This window comes from Trachinotus anak, unplaced genomic scaffold, assembly GCF_046630095.1.
Source record: "Trachinotus anak isolate AG129_WGS33_773 ecotype Australia unplaced genomic scaffold, CSIRO_AGI_Tana_v1 ptg000016l, whole genome shotgun sequence".
Lineage (NCBI taxonomy): Eukaryota > Metazoa > Chordata > Actinopteri > Carangiformes > Carangidae > Trachinotus > Trachinotus anak.
In genome coordinates, this window is record NW_027273867.1 from 8,788,797 (window position 1) to 8,806,418 (window position 17,622).

The 17,622-nt window shown below is 42.3% G+C and overlaps 2 protein-coding genes across 3 annotated transcripts in view; one reads left to right on the forward strand and one right to left on the reverse strand.

Annotated features, from left to right (window-relative positions):
* dlgap3 (discs, large (Drosophila) homolog-associated protein 3) overlaps window positions 1-2,628 on the reverse strand; it is a 125,663-nt gene extending 123,035 nt beyond the window's left edge. The window contains exon 1 of the mRNA XM_071499312.1: window positions 753-2,628. The gene's annotated coding sequence lies outside the window, so the exon portion shown is untranslated. The remainder of the gene's footprint in view (window positions 1-752) is intronic.
* Window positions 2,629-11,361: 8,733 nt separating this feature from the next.
* On the forward strand, window positions 11,362-15,942 carry gja4 (gap junction protein alpha 4). 2 transcript variants are annotated; one of them, XM_071499392.1, is made up of 2 exons: window positions 11,362-11,571; window positions 13,713-15,942. In XM_071499392.1, the coding sequence occupies exon 2, from the start codon at window positions 13,719-13,721 to the stop codon at window positions 14,859-14,861; it is 1,143 nt and encodes a 380-aa protein (XP_071355493.1). In that variant the 5' UTR covers window positions 11,362-11,571; window positions 13,713-13,718; the 3' UTR covers window positions 14,862-15,942. The 2 variants fall into 2 exon arrangements, with proteins under 2 accessions (XP_071355493.1, XP_071355492.1); XM_071499391.1 differs by having other exon boundaries at window positions 11,363-11,571; window positions 13,710-15,942.
* Window positions 15,943-17,622: the final 1,680 nt, after the last annotated feature.

Here is a 17,622-nt window from a genome sequence, read left to right on the forward strand (position 1 = left end):
CTTCGCCATCAGCAGCACCCCCGGGGGGATTCCTGGACCGGGGTGGTCCAGAGGTATCATCCCCTCACTGTCCCAAGCGCCGCACTCGCTGTGCGCGGCTCTAGTGAGATTAATTAAACCGCTGTGCACCTCTGCTTTGCAATGTAAACGCGATACTCCTGCAGCTGGCAAGAATTCCTCTCCGGGACACACACACACATACACACACACACACACACACACTTACACATTTCACACACACTACATACACGCACAAGCGCGCTTTCACGGTCAGCGAACATTTACGCACGAATGAAACTCGATGCTCGCCAACATCTCCGAGTCGTTTCCATGTGTTTTCAATGGCCAGCCAAACACAATTTGGTGCTTTGTGTGTGTGTGTGTGTGTGTGTGTGAGAGAGAGAGAGAGTGTGTGTGTGTGTGTGTGGGGGGGGGGGGGGGGGGGGGGGGGGGGGGGGGTGATCGTCCTGCGTTCACAAATGGCGCAACTTCTCTTTTTTCCCTGTTAAGTTGACACAGCTGGGAGCCCCGCTGACAGCGAGCCGACCAGTCCCGGATGTTTAATGGAAGACTGCGCCAGCGCAAACCACTATCTGCTCGGTATCTTCATCACATGCAGGCGAAAGACCAGGACCACATGACAGCCTACTTTGTACGACGTGCACGGATAGTGTGCGTTCAACATTTGCACAGGAGCACTTGCACCTCCAGCCTTTCACCCCCATCCCGCAGCCTCCCCGGTCTCTCCTTACCTTTGCTGTGGAGCTTCCTTCGCGACGCTTGGCGCTGACCGTGATCTTGGTTTGGAGTAACAGAGACACACGCCTATTCCGCAGCTCCCCGGTCGCTGTGTGGAGGAGAACAGAGGATGGAGAAACAGCAGCGAAGAGCAGCGGTGCCTCTCTCTCTCTCTCTCTCTCTCTCACTCTCTCTCTCTCTCTCCACTGAAACATTACCGGCAACCGATTGGTTCCCCGCTGCTCAAAGAGGGGCCAAATAAAACCGCGGGGACCGAGAAGGCAAACAGATGAATCAATCTTGCAAAGCTATTCACCCGAATGTCTATTTTTTTTTTTTTTTTTTTTTTTTTTATTAAAAACCAGTGATGTATCATTCTGTTTCATCCAGGCAGACTGTGCCATGTGTTTCCAGTATGCGGCTGCTTTTGGAGTAAGATACACTGCAAAACAGAAATGCCAAGTTCTAAGATACAGCAGAGAGTTTTTTTTCTTTCTATTTTTACTGCTCTAAAAATATTATCTTTGAAAAATCAATAGGCAACTCCTGTCTTCCCACAGTGCCCTAAGCTGCACAATACTGTATTTTAATGTATTTTATTCAGACTTGAAATATATTTTTAGGACGCTGAGTGACAGGTTATGCTTCTTAAGGAGTAGGAAACCCTAATGTTAGGCCAGATTTAAAAGTAATAAGCTAATTTACTCATTACTGGCTATAGAGTGATGTTACTGCTCTTTTACAGCCCCATTTCTCTGGCTCTGGTACAGTGTTGTGACTGAACGGGGTCTCCTACTGCGCAGAAGCTTTAGTTCAGTCCCTCACTGGGATAAAAGCGTCGGCCAGATGAGTAAATGCCACTTAACTGTAAATTCACATCAGCTGAAATAGCTCAGGACCATCCACTCACACGGAGGCACAACGTCACCGAGGTGCGGGCTGGAGGTTTTTCTGAGGCAAAGGCTTCACCAGTTATGTTTCTAACAGCGTAGCCGCCCATTCTGAATACGCCATCACGTCAGGCACCTCACTTAGACGGTAGCTACTGTAAATGGGTCAGAGCAGAGAGAGAGAGAGAGAGACAGAGACAGAGAGAGAGAGAACAAAACAGTGGAACTAAAGACTCGTTTTCAGTAGGCCTTAAGGCCATTCCCTGATTGCAACAGTGCTTTATTGCACGATTGAAAACTAAATGGGCCTATACTTGCAAATAATGACCTAGATCTATTTTTCTCATTTCGTTGCTGGAGAGGTCCAAACACTGTACAATGCGGGTGTGGGTGCCCGTGTGGAACCGAAAGGGCGCTGGAGTCTCTCTCTCTCTCTCTCTCTCTCTCTCTCTCTCTCTCTCTCTCTCTCTCCCTCTTCGTCCGATCTGAACGGGGACCGTGATTTTCACAGCCTCTGTTCCGGCGCCTTCATTTCTCATGACGCTGTGTAAATGAACTCAGCGCGGCTGCGCTCACAGAGACTCACAGAGGCTCCTCAGAAGTCAGTGCAGCAGGACCCGCCCTGCGTGAGCATCTTTTACTTCAGGGAGAAAATCATGTTTCAGCCACAGCCGTCATCAATACTTTTTGAAAGCATATTATTCATATTCTAATTTCTCAGTACAACCAATGGCGATATGCAGGGTTTATTCTTTAGAACACACACTCAGCCCCTCCTCTTTCATTTGCAAAAGAGAGATTACCTGATAAATATTCATGATATATTAGTTTCAAAATGAACATGACTATGGGGTGAAGTAATTTTTTTTTTTTTTTTAAACTGTAGCTTGTTGTTTATCTTGAGATTTTCAATTGTTTTTTTTTTAACATGGGAAGTAACAAGCAAATGGTTTATAGCTATCACCAGTGTTTTAATGTATCTTTACTTGCTTAAAATACTCCTGCTCATTTATTAATAGCAGCGACAGTTGTGGAACAGGAGCAGCTTGGTTACATCAGCAGGCTTTAGTTTCAGCACCACGGTCAGTGACACTGTCGGCGTGTGCTTTTAACTGTTCACACCAGACTTCTGACACCAGAAACAAACGTGTTGGTTATCAGGTTCAAAGTGTTTGCATTGTAACTCAACCTGAGATCAGAGTTGACACTCAGTAAAAGTCTATTCTGCTTGGTGTCAAAGTTTACTTCACATCACACCCTCTGCCATGTCGATTCAGTGTGATCACAACTGCCGCAGATTACCCGAAAAGGTGCTGTTTCTGATCATGACTGTTGCTGGGTATTGCCTACATGGGAAAAAAGAAAACATGGATTGGTTGTGACAAAGTGATTGCTGAAGGATAAGGTTATGTTACAACCCCTCAACACTGGGCCTCAAACTTTGCCATATGTGAATGTTTTACTCAGAGTGTGTTAATGCTAATGCAAAGTAAAGGAGAAAAAAAATCAGGCTTTAGTATATTAGCCTTATTATGTTGGAGGCATCCTCTACCCACCTACAGTCAGCTGCACTCTACCTCAGCCATGGCAGACCATTTTCCTACATAACAAGACCACTGAGATGTCTGTACACACTCCCTCTCTCTCTCAGTGGAGGGCAGCCTAATGAATATTTATCGGTTCACTGGGTCAAGGTGTAATATCCACATTTTCAACACAACACAACAGGAGCCCTCACCCCTCATGTATGTGGCGGGGCATTCATCACAGGGGTGGAATCATTTACGGCTTGGCCTTGTGCCACCTGCTTCACAGCCTGCCAGCAGATCTGTTTGTATCTTCATTAGCACTCCTCCGAACTACTCTAAAGCCAGATGTCAGAGGGCCATGACCCCAGCTCACTTCGAATCAAGTCAACCCGCCGGTTGCAATTTTGTGTCGAAGAAGAACTGAGATTTTTTCTTTCCCCTGAAAACCTACTACTTTTCTGCAGATGTTGTGATTGAAGTCCTGAATTGCTGTGGTCAGAAAATAAATTGGAGATGCTATTTCCTGCTCCAGAAACATTGATTGTTATTTGGAAACCCCATAACCCTTCTTATGTAGTTTCACAGTCAAAGCATTAGCAATGCAGGTATTTTCCATGAGAATCAATCTTACAAAAACAAATGAAAGTCAATGGCAAAAACAAACACTAATCTCACTCTGTCAGGGGCTCTCTCATAAGTCTAAATGAAATTTAACATTGCATGAGCGTTCCGACACATCAGCAGATACTTGCCTATACATCACAATGACAGTAATAGCATTGTTTCCCATTACAGTAAAATGCAAGAAGTGATTTGACATATTTGATAGAAACCTGGAATAGAGATATACAAAGTTATGTATATAGTTTTTTCTTTGTAAGAAGCCAAGTCTGAAGGCGGCATTACATCAGAGCAGCTCATGAACAAGTCTGTAATAACATACTTAAAAATTCTGCCAGTTTTAGTACCACATGAATACCCACTGGAGGGTTTTCCTTCTGAGATGGCTTAGGCTTACCTGTGGCCGGAGTGCATTATCTCCACTGGACGAAACAAATCGATCACCTTCAAAAAACCGGCCACTCCATTGATCCCCAAACAAATGTGATGAGCTCTGTCTATAGTTCATCCCCTTTGGGCCTTTTGATGTGGGGAAACTTGCTGATCCGCCGTGTCCTCCTTTTCTAATAAAGCTGTCATCAGCTGCCAATGTGCACTTTCATGGCATCGCTCCAAGCTGGCTGAGATCAATAGCGCCTGTCAGGGAAGCGCTCCCTAGGCGTAATAAGGCTGGGAGTCACATGGTAAGTAGACCACAGGGGGGATCTAGGCGTTCTGATTGGATATGGACCTGGATTTCAACAGGGAGACATGACACTGTGTTTACACATGGGACAGCAGAGAAAGAGAAGAGAAAATAAGAGAATTCCTCATTTAGATATAAGCCAACAGGAAAGCTATTAAAAAGTCCCAAGCCTGTGGTGACACTGAATTGTCCAGTGTCCAATGAGGAGAAACCTTATAGAATGAATGAGATAGAGGACATTGCTGCGTTTAGTTTCTGATGGCACAGTGGTAATGTCACAAACCATGTCAGTGTAGTGTGTTATCACCCATTTCCCATCAGCCCACTCAGCTTCAACACATACTATATATATATAGCCATCACTTCAGGAGATCTACAGCTCTGCCAGTGTCATGCATATTTCATCAAACAACATGCAAGGCTGTGGAGCCCATAGCGCATGTAGCCTTGACATCTTTACTAACCAGGCAGCGCTGATAGTCACACAACGCTTTCTGTGCTGGAAATTTACTGTTAACGTGACAGACTAGTGACAGATTCTTTTGCTGCCCCATGCAAACACACATGCACACAATAAAGACACACAATACTATATCACGTGATGTATCCCCAGAAGCAGTGAGACTTTTTCTTGGTCTTGCAGATTAATTTTACATGATATGACATGTCACAAGAACTTTGCTGCTCCTCAGAGACATTTTTGTAAGGACGCTCTGCAACATAGTGATGTTTAGAGATATCCAGCTAAATCTATTTTTGATCCTTTATTTTACATAACGCAGTACATCATTGCAAATGCAGCGCTCCCATGTGTGAAGCCTAAAATTACCTGATTTCTCATAGACAAGATAGAGGCAGCTGATCATCTAGGGAAGCGGAAAGCTGAGTTAATAATTTAATTAACTATAAAGAAGACTAAGTGTGCAGCTAGCAGCTCTGTGAGGCTGTACTTCGGCAGAGATGTGCTTAGAGCTACAGTGTAGGTTTTAATATCCATAAGAACATATATTTGTGGTTTTAGGTACCAAAAACCATTTCACCTCTCATTTTTACCTCTCATCCCTCAGGCTTCTCTCTGGAGCTCCAGTAACAACAGGTCAATGAGCTCTGAGCCTCTCCTCTGATTGGCTAAACACCAAAGAAACCAAATCCTGCAAGGTTGGATGGTGGGTCTGATGATGGGCTGGGCTTGAGGCATGGCTTACTCTCTGTGGACTGAGTGTTTTGATACTTTCACCATATTAATATAGAAACTAGACCTGCTTTATAATCAAAAAAGACATGGACATCTCACTTTATATAATATGGGACCTTTAATGTAACATGTAATGTTTAGCATGTTCACCATCTTATGGGAATGCCATAAGTTTAGCAGCTGTTTCATTGTAAACCAAAGTATGGAACTAATTACATTTTGACCTGATGATGGTGTTAGGTGAAAAGTTAAGGGATGACTTCATACTGTGGAGAACATCATGACATTGATGTCTGTACAAAATTAACAGCGCTCTATACAATAGTTCTTTTTTTTAATACTCATCAAGCTTAATTGATTAAGTATGTGGTGAGGGTGTTTTTGGAGGCACAGCTTCTGAGTTTAACCATTTGGAAACTTACAACACAACGCGTCTTGGCTCCAGCCCGTTGGGAAAGCAGCTTGGTGCTTCTATGCTACACCTGAGACCAACTCCATCTGCTCCACAATTACAAAGAGAACTGTGGGCTTGGACCCTAAGTGAACACATAGAGGAAGGTGTGAAGGGGTGAGACAGCATCCAAGTCAAAGAGCAAACAGGCCACCTCTACCGTCCACGATTCTCTGCAATTCCTGTTCTCTGAGGAGCAAATCTGAGAAACTAGGAGTGAACACCAGAGTCTGGCAGGAGATTCATGCCTGAAACTCGCTCACTGCCCTGGAGGCTTCTCTCTGGTGTGTGCCAACAGGAATGAAAACTTGACTGAAACTCTGCGTTGCTTTTACCAACTGGGAGTCTGGACTTAGAAGAGGCAATAAACACCATTATGGAATATAATAAATTCTGCAGAGACGAAGTCCTAATTCAGAAGAAAATAGCTGTGTATGCAAACATCAAACACTATATTTCCAAATTAAAAAGCGCATAGTTTACAAAAAATTGCATTTAAGAATGGGGACCTTGTAGAAATGAGTGATATTCAGTGAGAACTTTATTATAGTTTAAGGAGTGTCAGGAGGAAAGATAAGGAGTAATTTGAAACTCATTGCTTTTCAATGAACACTAAGAAAACTTTTGGATTCTATAAAATCTATGACAAATTGTTTTAAATGAGCATGTGGAGACCAATGAACCTTTTATGCATAGCTAGAAACAGCTGATTTCCTGCAAGAGTAAAATGCGGATCTAGACATGTCTCCAGAATCTGACTGTCCAAAAATCACCATTAACCAGCGTGTACGACAGAGACTCTGAACATTCTCTGTGTTCTGGCTGAAATCATGTTATGAAGAGATGGCAGAGGCCTGATGCCGTATCTACCAGATGATTATTCCTGTTCTTAAAATATTCATGCTGTAAGGAAAATAAGTTGTTTTGTCTTCTGTAGTTATACAATGCTTTGAGAAAGTCATTCCCAACCTTTTGAAAACAGAAGTCAGCTGTTCGCTTGGTCATTTTCAGCCTACAGGTAGAGATGATGCTGTCACAGCTATGGTACATTAAATATCTAAGACCTTAGAGGATTCTGCTTCTTATGTACGCCTTTTATTTGTAGATTTATCACAGATGTATCCCCCCCCCCCCAACCTCATTATTAGATGGCACCACTTGGTCTTGATCAACTATAAACGACAGATCAGTGTTAATGGTATTCTTTAAGTACCCCATACTTTGAACACAGGTTCCCTTTTGTTTCATTTTTATTTTATACACTAATGAGTGTAGAAGCCATAACCCTCATAACTACATTAAATTCTCAGATTTTACTGCCATCTTGGGTTTAGTGAAGAAGGACAGTGACATTTCAGAGAATATTTAGAAATACAAAGATCTGTAGCATGGTGTGATGATAACCACCTGGTGGTGAATATGAATAAGAGGAGATGGTGTTTGAGGAGTGGGTGACCACAGGCCTGTACAAATACCCCAGTGTTTTTCTAGGTGGAAGCCTAAGTCAAATTTCCTACAACATGGGACAATAAAGTGAATCTTGAATTGTGAAAACTCATGATGGCTCTAGAGGAAAAGTCGGTGGATCACAAAAGTGATCATGACTTATCCTCTGTGAACAATGAATAATTGTACAAGACATTGTGCCAGTCTATCTGGTAGATGTTGACATGACTCACAGGATGAACAAAAATTTGACCTGCTGGTGGTGCTAAGAGAAAAGCAGGGGATCAACAAAGTTATTAGGATTCATCCTCAGGGGATAAAGAATGCAGCATTTTCTGGCAATCTATCAAGTAGATTTTTGGATATTTCACTGGATAAATAAAAATGTTGACCTGTTGGTGGCGTTATAGGAAAAGTCAGAGGATCACTATAAGTCTATAAGTGAGGGGGTCGCCAAAGTCAGTAGGATTCATCCTCTGGAGACCACAAATGTCTTTGCAAGATTTCATGGGAATTCATCACTCACACATTGACACATTATTTTCTAAAAAAATAATTTTCACGTCCATAGAACCACCTTATGTCAGAGGATAAAGAGAGTTTGATAGAGGGTGTACCAGTCTGTTTTCCTAAGGGCAATCATTGCAGTTAATCATTTAGCAAAGCAAGGTAAGGTTGATTTAACACTCCCTCCATTACTAACAAATGTAAAAAGAAATCACAAACATGGGCATGATTTGTTGGCTGTCAGTGTTTTTTTGTTTTTTTCCCTCTAAAGGTGCCTAAGCTGTCAAGAAAATGGATCAGGTCACCTTGTTGTTTTAGCTTCTGTTTCATTCCAACCCATGAGGGTACACCTACCTGTGTGGTTTGTCTTAGGTTTAACCAGATTAAAACTGACAAAAAAGTCAAAAACCTTCATTCACAAACTCATAATTTGGTGTTTCAACTCATCTTTAAATTAGTGTTCCTATTCTACATTCATATCTGCATTGTTGAGCTCACTGATGTTCATTCAGGCAGGACTGAATTGGTCAGATAATACAACAGTGCATGTTAGATGTGTCCAACAGCGAGGAATTGATTGAAGTTGAAGCTGGCAATTAGTTTCATTGATAACTGTACCGGCAGGGAGGAACACACCGAACACAGGAAGGCATAACACATCTCCTGAATGGAAACAGTTCCATTACTCTCTGTCGGCTGTCCTCACTTCCCTCCTCACCATTCATCTACGAATGTAATGACCAGAGGAAAGAGCAAGAAGCTGATCTGTCAGGATGATTCACTGTCAATTTACCAGGCTTTTTATAAAGCTCTGCTCTGTGCTGCTGCCGGGGAGACGAACCCAGCCTCCTACCTCTTCTTATAATCTACATATTGACACATATGATGGTACAGTGCTGATTGGGAACGACTATGTGGAGATGACTTCTCAGCAAACACTTAAATTTGAATGAGTGTGGTGTCAGGAGGTGATAACTGGAGTGGCCATTAGCTGCTGGATTGGTACAGACTATGTTATAACATGTGATTCGGTACTGAACAGCTTTATGACTTGCTGTTTGAATTTGTGTTGTCACGCAGTAAATGTATTCGAATAAAACGCTCGTTTACAATCACAGTTTCAATTTCTTGGTGACACTGGGTTTAATACTCATAGCAGTGTGTAGCCCAGCTTGTGCCAAAATTGATTTAAGATATGAAATCTAGGCTTCCAGCAAGCTTTTACTTGCAGTTTGTATATTCCAAAGGAGGAAGGCTTGTTTTGAAAAGATGCATTCTATTATCTGATATATTGCCAAGTGATGCCTCAAGGTTTTGCATGGTTTTCCAATGGCTTTCAATGAGTAAGCACAAAGACAGTGAATTAAAGCAACATTTTGGGCTTGTTCTGGTCCTCGACAGCCACACATCTGTCAACAAAACCTGTGCATATCCAGCTGGCTGGCTGTCTGGGCCTTAACTGAAAAAAATAGATAGACTTCCCAATAAGTACAGAACAAGGTGAAATCATTATATACTTAAATCACAAAAACACACACATCCTTGTACACCTATCTTTGTGGGGTCTCGCCATTGACATGCATTCCCTAGTCCCATACCTAAACCCTGACCTACACCTAATTCCAACAATAACTATAAAATCAAATCTTAACCCTCAGGCAGACATTTAAATTTGTGGGGTCTGGCATTTTGGTTGCCATTAAGCTATGGACCCCAGAAATAAAGTGAGCTCCCAGTTTTCAGACCCCATGAATACAGAAAAACAACCAGTGCTGAAATCTTTCACAATATGTTGTATTTTTAAAGCTTGTTATATTGTCTATGATGTAAAATCTTAATGTTGAAATAACTAGTGACAGTGTGCGGGACACAAAATGGAGAACAGACAAGTACCTCAAAATTGTACTGACGTATAGTACTTGAGTAAATGTACTTAGTTACCAACCATACAAACCAACCAACCACCCAGAATAAAGCCGTAAACCAATCAATCAGAATGAGCCTACCAAAAAAACAATCAGAGCATGGCTATCGAAAATTCACAATAAGGCTTCAAACAAACCGTCACTGTGACCTTGACCTTTGACCACCAAAATCTAATCAGTTCATTCTTGAGTCCAAGTGAATGTTTGTGCCAAATTTGAAGAAATTCCCTTATGGCGTTACTGAGATATTGCATTCATGAGAATGGGCCAGACGGACGGACAGACAAGCAGGAAACATAATGCCTCTGGCACTGGCTGTTGAGAGCATGGAGGCATAAAAATTACTTAAGTAAAAGTACAGAATTAATGGTGACAAAATGTACCCGAAGTAAGAAATTAAATGCGCTCATTATGCATAATGGCTCCTGTAAGTGCTCTTTTATTACATTACTGAATTGTTATTATTGATACATTAACACCTAAGCACTTTGAAGGTGCAGCTGGCCAAGACAGAGCTAATTTTACAGCTTTATACTGTCATGTGGGTAGTTTAGCATTGCCTCATATTTCATAAACTGATATGTTTTGTCTAAAAAAAAATCTTACTTTGAAAAGAAAGGACCTATTAGTGATTGATTCGAGTAAAGTACAAGTTCGGTACTGTGCTTAAGTGAAGATAAAGCAAACAGATTTTTTTTTTTTTTTTTTTACACAGATTAAAAATAACAGGGGTTTATGGCGCTGCACAGTGTAGTTATATTTAGCAGCAGTTCTGAGGAAGCTGATGCTGGTAGAAGCCTTCGCCTCAGCAACAAGCTGCCAGTTTGGCCAAATCGAGCAGGTGATAGAAACATCAGCATAAATCGATTCTGCAGTTCTTCCACTGAGATTCACGTCTCACTCCGTCGGAGGGTTTCGTTGGTCGTCGCCTCCTGTGCTTCTTGGAAATAAGGTGACTGGCGCCATTGCGTGGCTTAATGGAAAATTACTGGGTGGCAGTCAGACAGTTGACTCATCAGCTCACAAGTCCTGTAATCACAAATAACAGAGAAAAGGAGAAAGACAAAACATAATTTGATTAATGCTGACTGAAATTCGTGTATTTGTTATAACGGGGCTGCACCGCCTGTGAACGACAGTCCATATTCACTCTAAGAACATGACATTTAAGACCCTCTCTCTCTTTTTCCACATTATGTCATGGATTTTTTTTTTTTTTTTTTTTTTTCCCAAGCCTCTTCAACCTCCAACCTTTAAATAACCGACGTAATTCATGCAAATTGTTGGTGTTTAAACAGAGTTAAACCCTATAACGTCGGAGCGCACTCAACCAGAAACCACTTCGACTTCATCCATCCCATTTCCTGGACCGAGTTCTTGAGGGAGGGCCCAGTGCAGGAGGCATGGGAAAGTTCGCCCCACTTTTTCCGATTGCACCGATTCTTTTTAAAGAGGGCTCACACAAGTCGACCGGAGTTGTGCGGACCACCGCTGTCAGGAAACATCAGGAGGCATCAAGGTGACAGCAGAAGTACACCCCGGGTAACCAGACAGGAGACGAACCCCGCTTCACGAGAGAGAAAGGTGAGAAGGCTCTTCTATAATGAACAAAAAAAAAAAAAAAAAATCAGATGAGTTATTTTTATGTGTATCTGCATTTGTGTCATATTCCCGTAGGAACATTATCATATGCCTCTGTAGTTTTCAGCTGTTGCCAATGAGTAAATTGCACTGTGTTTGTAGTTTATAATCCCTCAAGGTGACAGACCATTTCTACAGGTGTCTCATAAACTCAAGCAAACTTTTTATTGACTTGCTTTCGTTCCTTTTTCTTTTTCCAATTCCTACAGCGATTTGCAGTGTCTGAATTTTGCTGTTGCTATTATTATTACGACTATTTGTCATTTTGTCATTTGTTTCGCTGCAGCTGTTTTTATTTCAGCCCCACATGATTTCCTTGAAGTAATAAGAATTTAAAGTATGCCAATAATACACCTAGTGAGACTGAAAAGATTTTAAAAGTAGACCTCTTAACAGTCCTATGAAAAGCCTATTACACTGTATATGCTTATATACTATATAGGCTACAGTATATAGAGATGGTATTATTTTGTGCTATTTTTCTATCTGGTATGGTGAACTGGTATTCTGTGGTATGTTTTGTAGAGATAATGATAATAATCCGCGAGACAATACTCCCTGAAGTGGATCAGTCTGGTTATCGTTTTTTTGCCTGTTCAGCAGGACACAATCCCTGACAGCCCATTGTCTTGTCTCATCCTGCCTGAGGAGTTTGTATTTTCATAATTAGAAAGTGTGTTTTTTTTTCTCAGAAGGGAAGAAATAACAAAAAAACATCAAGTCTAAACAAATAGACAAGTGTCACAGCAGTGTCTCGACTCCCCCACACAGGATGTTTATTCAGATGCGTGTGTGCTTGCGCGTGTGTCCGTGTGCGCTTGCACGTTGAGCTTCCTGTCATTTATCATCAACAATGTCCAACAGCTGCCCCTCAATACATCATCAGTTCTATGGACAGTGTTATGAAATCGCTCACTTTGTATAATCTGCATCTGCTTTAAATGATGCATAAATCCACGCTCCTGTATAATGTAAAGGCTGGAGCGGCCTCTCTTGGACTCATTTACTCCAGTTTTACTGTGAACAGTGAAAGTGCAAAGTGTTTCCATTCATATAAAATAACTTATGTGCCATGTGTTTTTGTTTTAGTTTTATTTTAGTGTATGGGGGCCCTGTTTTTCACATCTTTATGGTGAAGAGCTGGAGCCCACCCGAACAACAGTATGAGCTCATGGAAGAACTAATAGGGGCCTATAGTCAGATACACATGTTCCTTTAATACTGAAAAGGTTGGAGAAACTTAGCTCATTTGTTGCTTATAGAAATGATTACACACTTATGCAAACCCTGGAGAATGTTGTAGAGGAAATAAAATTTACCAGTTAGGTGTTAAGTGGAACTTTCAAGCCAGTGTGTTCATGTGGCAGTAAATGAAAAGGTGGCTAAACTACATGACCTGCATAACAACTACAACTAGACCTGTGGGCAGGTACAACAGGGTCCGGTCACCTGATACAACAGTTCACAATTTGAACAGGCAGTAGAGGGTCTAAAGAGGTGATTTGAAGTTGGTTTGAAGGCACCAGTTTGGTTCCATCAGGCCAGACCTGACACTAGTTCACAAAAAAAGAGGCTTCACAATATTTTTAAGAATGATTTGGTGAGCTTGGCAGTTTTTCCAAACTGATATAAAACAATCAAATGCTATTTTGCAAAAGCAGATAAAATACACATTGTATTTTATAACGCTCTGAAAATCTTAGATTAAGAAATGAAACCTGCTTATTATAGCATCGCCCTCAGGGTGAACATGAGTGTACTTTTACATGTACGCAGTTTCACACATTTAATAACTATGCTGCAAATTTCAGTTTTCTGCCAAGGGCTGTTTCTGCCGCTGAACTGTTTTTAAAGGCAGAAAATTGTCCTGATTTTTACTTGTCCTCCCAAAAAAAAAAAAAACAAAAACATCCTTATTTGGTATATTTGGTTCTAATTTTCAAAATTTGACAAAATCTCTGCGTGCCAGCATAAAATTTCTCAAAAGTTGGCTTAACTATAAAACGTTTTATTTCTCACATGTTCTTTCATTTCGCCCTGATCAATCTATCCATCCTTCATCCACCAACTGTCCCTCTTAGAAGCAGAGGATGTCCAGAGCTGACTGGACCTTCCTGGAGCACCTGCTGGAGGAGGGCCAGGAGTATTCGACGGGCATCGGCCGTATCTGGCTCACTGTACTCTTCCTGTTTCGCATGCTGGTCCTGGGAACTGCCGCAGAGTCTGCTTGGGATGATGAGCAAGCTGGTTTCGTCTGCAACACCAAACAACCTGGCTGCCCTGCTGTCTGCTACGACAAAGCCTTCCCCATTTCCCACTTTCGCTACTTTGTCCTCCAAGTCATTGTCGTCTCCACGCCAACCATCTTCTATTTTGGATATGTGGCTATAAGGGCTAGGAAGGACAAGGAGAAAGAGAAGGAAACGGATGAGGAAGTCGGTGGTGGGAGTAAGAGAGTAGAAGTTGTGATAAAAAGGGACAATGTGGCTAAAGGAAATGCAGAGGAGACGGAGAAACAAGAGGATGGTGGGAAAGGTAGAAAAGTCCACAAGGCTTCTCCTCACCTGCCTAAACTGAAAGGCAGGCTGCTGTGTGCATATGCGTTCAGCATCCTGTTTAAAGTCGTCCTAGAAGCTGGCTTCATCGTCGGGCTATGGCTCCTCTACAACGGCTTCATCATAGCAGAAAAGTTTGAGTGCGTAGCGTACCCTTGTCCTCACACGGTGGACTGCTTCGTGTCTCGACCCACGGAGAAGACCATCTTCACCATCTACACTCAGGTGATTGCTGCCATCTCCCTGTTCCTCAACCTCATTGAGCTCCTCCACCTCCTCCAGCTTGCCATCTCCCACCGCCTGGAGAAGCGCTACCGTGCCCAGGACCAAGACTACAGACCTTCGTCTGAGCACGTACTGGTTGGACTAAAGACTCCAGAACTTCAAACAGAGGTGTCGCAGTCTTACCAAGCTGGGAGCCACGTCAGCCTCCCCATGCAGGGGGAGAATACATGCTACCCCAACCCCTGTGAGAGCTACAGGGATCTGGCAATAGAGGCAAACTGGGGACCCGAGGAAGCTGGGGGTGACCTGCTTCCTAGTTATATGAACTGCATGGGGGCTATGAGGACGTCGCATCCCCCTAGAGCCCATTATAAAAAACATCCACATCACGCTGTTAAAAACAGTAAGGCTGTTGCCCATAAGGGACACTCAAAGAAGAAGCATTACGTTTGATGCAGTCAGGTGGGGTGACACGTTGGTTCTGACAATGAAAGCTGTCTTTAGTTTCTGAGTTTTCTGTTGTATAAATACTTTTCTGCTCATGACACAAGTGTCATGTGCAGAAAAGTATTTATATGTGTGCTCCTATCAGGAGCACACGGTGAGAGCTCGAATGAGGGAGAGACGAAGAAGAACGACTGCACTGTGAACTTGATGCCTCAAAGGCAGGTGGACATTCAGGCAGAGATTTACCAGATAAATGGACCTATTCAAAACAAAACATTTTGAGAACACTCCCCATGGCAAAGAAGATGAGACTCCACCATGAGAGAGGATTACAGTCATAAAATGCCTTCTTGATACATTTAATGGCTTAAAGTGACATTCTAAAAAACAAAAAAAAACACTGCAAGGCGGGGTCTGCGCAGGCCCTAGGGATTTTGTGTGAGTGTCTATGGGAGAGACTGCAGTAGAACCAGATTTAAACATATTCTTTTGAGATTTGCACTGTAACCCCTGGAGTTGTTTGAAGCCCCCTCCTCTCCCCATGTCTCTGTCCACACTGTGGAATGTACTGCTCCCTGGGTCCCACTCAAGCTCCCGAGGGGATAATGGCTGTGTGGAAGCAGGCATGCATGCATGCACACACATACAATGTACTTTTCCCCTTTCACCCACTGAGGTTTTGGTCACTTGAGTTGGGGATATGGGACTGGGAAGCCAAAGGGGAGCCAAAACCATGGGAATTCTGGGATTGCACATGACTTATCGTTGCCAGTAACCGTATTTTATCTATGAAGAGCGAAGGAGAGAGAGGACCACTGCATACTTCATCACGAGGGCTGAATAATGGAGCGAAGACAAGCATCCGGTTTGAAAAGCAAACCTTTTAGCGAGGTTGAGAGAGAACTCAAAAGTGCATTAGTAAATGCGTACTGAACGGACTGAAAGAGGTACAGAGATGCGCATATTCAGTGAAAGGATTAATTATGCTAAAACTGTATTTGGTGTTTAAGATATTGTGAAACAGTGTTAATATTTATTATTTTGAAGAAAATAAAGTTTAAGCTATTATAAATTAATGACGACACTGTGAATTAATCAAGAATAATTTTTCTGAACAATCACGCTACAGTGAAAGCTCCAGACAAAAGGTTTGAGTATGTGATGGTTTTATTCCTTTTTCTTTCTGAACACAGGGATGAGATTTCTATGTGGAGAAGTGTGTGTTGCTCCTGTGTCCAACTATACACTTTCCACCATCCAAATACTGTCAAAATACGGAGGCAGTAAATCACTCAAGAGAAAGCGCTTCGGGAATAATAGAAAGGCCAAGGTGTGGAGAAGTGGATGAGCCTTACACGGTATCATGAGCAAAAAAAAAAAAAAACTGAGGGAAATAACTTTGATTTAATGGCCGTTTTCAAATCTGTAGCTTTGGCTGTACAGACGAAAGGCATCAATTATATGCCAGTAAAAGTTCATACAAGGCGGAACAGCACTTTATGCTGCCTCTATTTAATATCCCCTGAGGAGTTACTGACTGTTAACCCTGTTTTCTTGGAGAGCAAATGATAGAATCCAGAACTCAGCACCTTCAACAAAAGGTGGATGTAGCCATATGTCTTTTCAGAGATGTAGCCGCAGCCCTCTGCAGTACGGCACTCATTTCCAGCAATTTACTGAACTGTCTCCATGACGATAAGCAGTTATCTATAGCAGGAAAGGGGGTTTATGGGAAATTAAAATGAAGCACGTTCTCATAAAGCAGCTTGTGCTATGTGAGGCCAAAGAAGAACTCTAATAAGCAACTGGAAAACAGAAATTAAAAAGATTTTTTTTTTTTTTTTGGTTTTACAGCAGCTTTATGTGAATGTGATATGATTTAACAATAGGAAGACTATCTCTCAGTCCTCAGAGTGGAATGTGTTTTTATTCCGGGCTGCCTCTGCCGGTGTCAAGGATAAATTGGCAGATATCGTTGAGGGAACAATCCAAACAGAGCCTGTTGAAGCTGCCCAGTTCAATGCCTGTTCACAAAAACTTGGCTGGCATTTCCGCGCGGTCTTGTTATCTCAGTCCAGGTGGGCGGGTGCACGTGTGTGTGAGCTTGTGTGCATGTATCCATGTGACCGCTCATGTGTGTGTTTTCATAAAAAAAAAAAAAAAAAAAAAGCCAGGGGGTCACAGAACAGATTGCATGCGGTGACCCCGTATCGGCCCTCTGCTGCCAAAGAAAGCCAGCAGCGGAACAGCGGAGCTCCCTTTTGCATCCATCTTTCTTCTAGCTGATCAAACCGGAGAAGCCCAACGCCCTGCTCTATTCTATCCACCGAGTAAACTCTTACCTCCTGTTCAGTGAAGCAAATATAGCAGTGAGTGCAGGTTATTTGTTGTTCCAACAGTCATTTTTCTCTCCACAGTCAATATCTGCCTTCCAGAGAAATTGCAGCCCTCTTATCAAGCCCCCTAACAGTGCTGATGAAAGTGATGTTTTCAGCTCCATGTTTCTCTGTCAGGAAATTAAGACATTAATCAAATGCTCTTCCATTTATTGGTTTAATTACCTATTATTCCTGTCTAGACTATTTCCCATATTCAGGGCAATCAAATCAGACGTCGTTTTAAGAGGACAGTCAGACGAAAGATTTACAGTGGAGATTTTTGTTTCTGTCAAGATATGCTAATGAAATAAGTGGGACTCACTGGCTGGGAAGACCCCACTCTGTGCTACGGGTCATCCCTACCAGTCATACAGGGATCAGATGCCATT

Coding starts and splice junctions, on each gene's coding strand:
- gja4 (XM_071499392.1), top strand. CDS start 13,719: ATGTCCAGAGCTGACTGGACCTTCCTGGAGCACCTGCTGGAGGAGGGC.